At 39.3% G+C, this 4,484-nt stretch overlaps 1 protein-coding gene across 1 annotated transcript in view; it reads right to left on the bottom strand.

Moving 5' to 3' along the window:
• LOC104548165 (dnaJ homolog subfamily C member 15-like) overlaps positions 1-4,370 on the bottom strand; it is a 24,168-nt gene extending 19,798 nt beyond the window's left edge. The window contains exon 1 of the mRNA XM_010194105.1: positions 4,149-4,370. Coding sequence (XP_010192407.1) covers positions 4,149-4,370 — 222 coding nt within the window. The remainder of the gene's footprint in view (positions 1-4,148) is intronic.
• Positions 4,371-4,484: the final 114 nt, after the last annotated feature.

Here is a 4,484-nt window from a genome sequence, read left to right as displayed (position 1 = left end):
TTCCCTTTCTTTTCATAAAACGATTTTCCCAGGCTCTCAATATTCAAAACATTCTAAAAAAATTCTTCTAACTGCCCTGTTTAGACACTAACCAGAAACTGTCACAGCATTTCTGAAAATACCATAACCCTACAGAAATTCTGCATTATTCTGCTCTGTGGAGAGATGGATTTATATTCAAGAGACTTCCCTTGACTTAGTAAAAGATGCTCGCTGTCACTCTGAACAAGTGGTTACAGTCAATTAAGAGCTCAACAATGTGTGAAATAGATCACACTGGCAAAAAAATAATAATATTTATTAGATTGTGCTTGTCCAAATTAACTCATACTTGTTCTGCCACCAAAAAGGTGTTTAAGGCAGCAGTTTACAAGGGGACTCATTGTTGACTAATGCCACTGGGAAGGCAGCAGACACCTCATTGCAGGTAAGGCCAAGCACACAGACCAGGCTAATAAATAATACCTGGACTCTGCCAGTTCACTGCAGAAATAGCATAAGTGTTTTTGTACAGTAGCCTGGGAAAACAACGTCGAGGCCCCTGAGGGCATTTGATAAAAGTCAGCCATGTCCACTGGGATGCATTATTTCACTCTCAGTGGAAAGCACCAGCAGTTAGTGAGAAACAGCAATTAAAGCAGCAGCATGGCAGCAGCTTTAGAATAGGAACAGTATGCAGGATCAACAGGAATACGCAGACAGACCAGAAAACTAGGTAAAAGTGGTGGGAAGCTCAAGCATGAAAGACTGTCCACATTTTGAGGTGAGGTACAACCACCAGAAAAGGTGAGAAATACCGGTTTACTGTAACTCGCCTTATTTGCGTTATGAGCAGGTTAGAGAAGAGTCACTTCTCACATAGTAGCCAAGAAGTGATAACTTGTCATACCAAGGCACCTTGAGTGTTATGCTATGAATATATCCTAACTACACGTGCAGTAAAAACTGAATTTTAATGAATGTAAGAAAGCGTTCATAGTTTGTCTTCTACTGACAGTCTCTCTCATAAACAAGTACTAACCAGTATGTCCTTCAAGTTCAGCTTGACTCAGTTTCCCTTTCCATGCTCACTTAACTCAGTTGAATATTTACAAGAATAAGTCCAGGTTAGTTTGGTGCTTTGAAATGTAGAGTATAAAGTTAAAAGCTTAATTAAATGCACTCCTTTCATGTCAGTATTAAATGAAACCAACACACTATCACTGTGGAGGGGATCAGTTCATTTACAGCATGCTAATACAACCACAACCATTTCTGGCTCCCAATGCTTGAAAATGCATTTTATTTCAGACTCATAAAGGCTAAAAAAAAACCCCAAATAAATACTCACTGACCTTCAATTATGACAGAATTGACCTTCCCCCGCTCTGAAAAATGCTGTTAGGAAATTTCTAAGATGTAGGTTTTAAGTGAAAGCATTCTGTTAAGATCCAAGTGGGAAAAATAAAGAAATAAAAGCTTAAAAAGTAACATCTGTCCCTTTCTTTATTCAATGAATCAGCTCCCAAAGGTTAGTCATCAACCCTATGCTATTCTGCTGATCTCAGTATTTTCATTTTACTGTTGTTCAGTTTTCAGTAACAAACCCTCTTAGATACAGAAAATGAATAAAACAAAGTTTTGCTAAACCTGCAAAACCTGATTGGTTTTTAATTATTTTAAGAAGAATAAAAATTTAAAAAAGAATTATAAGAAAACACAAGCATTAGAAAGACAAGACTAGACTTACCAAAGTGTTTGGCAAGCAAGAGGATAAAGCACACTAATTAAGATACAGTACATTTAGCGGTATACATCATATACTGTAAGCATACAGAGATCTGTGGCCTAATCCTTTAATACGTAATTTTCCAGTAGCCTTAATTTTTTAGCAGAAAAAAGAGGGAAAAATGGACTATTCCTCCTGTAAATTTCTAATCCACAGTCTCCATTAACTTAACCATGGTAAAAAATTCAAAAAAAAAAAATAATCATGTGCAATTCCTAGCACTGCAGCTTCTCCTTCTTTAAAGCAGAAAAACATTTAAAAGCTAAACTTATAAATAGAATTTCAAATGCATAATTTTGAAATTTCAGTGCAACACTACTGCATCTGACCAAAGGCTACAAGAACCATCTTTGCAAATGTTAAGACATACCTGCTTGCATAGGATTTGTACGTTATGCATTGGTGGTTGTAACACAACCACTGCAAACACCTTTCTTGGTCAAACAGGAAATATTTTGCTCTTCTCACAACCAGCTTTCAGACAGCCAGCAAGAGCTCTACTGTCTTTTGCCTCAGAAAGCTACAGTGTAATGGAATAAAATGCAAAGATAAAACAGCACTTTGTTCTGAGGGATTGGGTAGGATTTTGATATTAGTTGGTGCTCAACCATGGATCAGTAAAGTAGGAAGTATATACTTAACACTGAAATAAGTACACAAGTGTAAATTACTTGCTTAACTAAAAATTTTGTTTTAGGAACGTCTGGTTTGGTTTCTATGCCGCTAAGTAGGACACACAAGCATATTAACCAAATATACAAAAATATTTCTGAAACTCGTTCCTTTAAATAAAAATTCTTGACCTGAAATAAATGACTGTTTGATATGGAAGACAGAATAAGACTTCTGTTCCTCAGAAGAGTAGATACTACAACTTACTGGAAGACTGTTTCAAAGCAAACCACCTAATTAACTCTACATGGAGCCAGACACATTTTTAAGTGGGATTATATTAAAATTATCTGCAACAGATTTGATTTCATAATCTAATGTTTTCCTTCCAGTCTTACCTTCCTATGAAATTTAATTTATTTTCCAATAGTGAATTAAAAGTCATTTCAGCTAGATGCTCTTCTCCATACTCACTCAATCCTTACTTCAATTTGTGCCATTTATTTTACAGCAAGTCTATATAAAACTGTGCCTAAAGTTTCTGATAGTTTTTCATAAGAAATGGTACCTGAACAACAGATTCTCTACTAGAAGTATTAACGTAAGGCATTCAAATCAACCTTCTTGAGTATGTATTAGCAAAGGCCTCTTGCTAATACCTTTGAGAACAGAGCTCTTTCAGCCCTGGGAGATGAATGCTGCTGTTATACTTTGCTTCTCCTACTACTTTTTCCTTCTACCATGGCAAGAAGGCCTCATTAACCCTGTACATCAGAAGAAAATAGTGCACAGCACTACAGATGATCTTGCTATTTCTCTATGGCAAAATTTTAGAATTTGGTTATATGCAACTTGACTTTCCGATTTCCTTAGCCAGGAATCCAGTAAGCATGGGCACTGTCCCTTTTTCCACTATATAACACCGTCCAGAAAAACACTGAAATAGCTTCTACTGCCAACCATATGCTAACAGTTTACAACATATACATGCCTGAAAAATATTGTACTCTCCACTGAAAGGCCTGGCTAAAGAATAAATTTCAACAGAAAACTGCAGTAATCCAGAATAAGTCTACTGCAGCCTACCTACCAGTTTCTGGAGTTTAGCAACAGCCTGACAGAACAACTTGCACCAACAAAGCAAGCCACAGATGCAATTTTTATTCCAAGTACGTAATAAGATCTAAAGACTCCACAAAATTCACTACGAATTTCCTTGCTAGGGGGAGAGCACACGAATGTGGCAATGAATTTCAGAGTAAATGTCTTAAGATTACACAACTTGCTGTTAAATACACAGAAACACTCTCCTGGTGGGGGGAAGAAAGGAGAGAAGTCTCAGACTGTAGTAACAATAAATAAACAACTTTGTAAAATATAATTTTTAAAATTGTATTTTAAAAAAAATAGTGTTGTAGAGGCAACAGCATGCACACAACGAAGTACAGCAAACACAAATTTAAAGCCATCTTAAAATTATGAGTTCACCACTCAGTGCTTAAAGCAGTGATCCATGCATTTACCCCAACTTTTTGTCCAAGGAGAACTAACTGTCCCATGAACTAGTCGAAGTGACCAGGACGAAGGAGTGGGATGAGGTCCCAGCACCCTTCCTACTGGAGCACAGGAAACTTTGGAGGCATTTTGCCTCTGCTTCCAGGCCCACCCAGCCTCTCCCAAAATATGAACTCTCAGGTGAGAGCTACGTGTCTGAACCAGAGCTCTACAAAACCATAAACGCTTAGGCCTGCGGTAATAAAACTCTTACAGGAACTGCCTCTTCACAGCAGGGGAATGACATTTTAGGCCTCGTCTGCTCATGCCTGGGAGCGCCAGAGCTGAGGCGCTCCCGTGTATCCCACAGCCCCATCCCACGACCCTGCTGCTCACACCGCGGGGGTGTAAAAGCCCTGGGCTGGGAAGGAGGGCAGGTGCCGCCCTCACGGCTCACGAAGGTCCAACCGCCATTCTGGCCCGCACTGGGTGACATCCCGCGGCAGCAAGGGGCCGAGGGGGAGGAGGGACCCTCACCCCAGCTCTGCGGGCAGGGGGAGGAGAGGGGAAGGAGGAGGAGCAGAGCCGGCTGTTCCCTTCCCTTCCCCTC

This window comes from Mesitornis unicolor, unplaced genomic scaffold (genome assembly GCF_000695765.1).
Source record: "Mesitornis unicolor isolate BGI_N332 unplaced genomic scaffold, ASM69576v1 scaffold36991, whole genome shotgun sequence".
In the NCBI taxonomy this organism is placed as follows: Eukaryota; Metazoa; Chordata; class Aves; order Mesitornithiformes; family Mesitornithidae; genus Mesitornis; species Mesitornis unicolor.
Note: the sequence above shows the minus strand (reverse complement) of the source record. Positions and strands in the feature narration are given on the sequence as shown.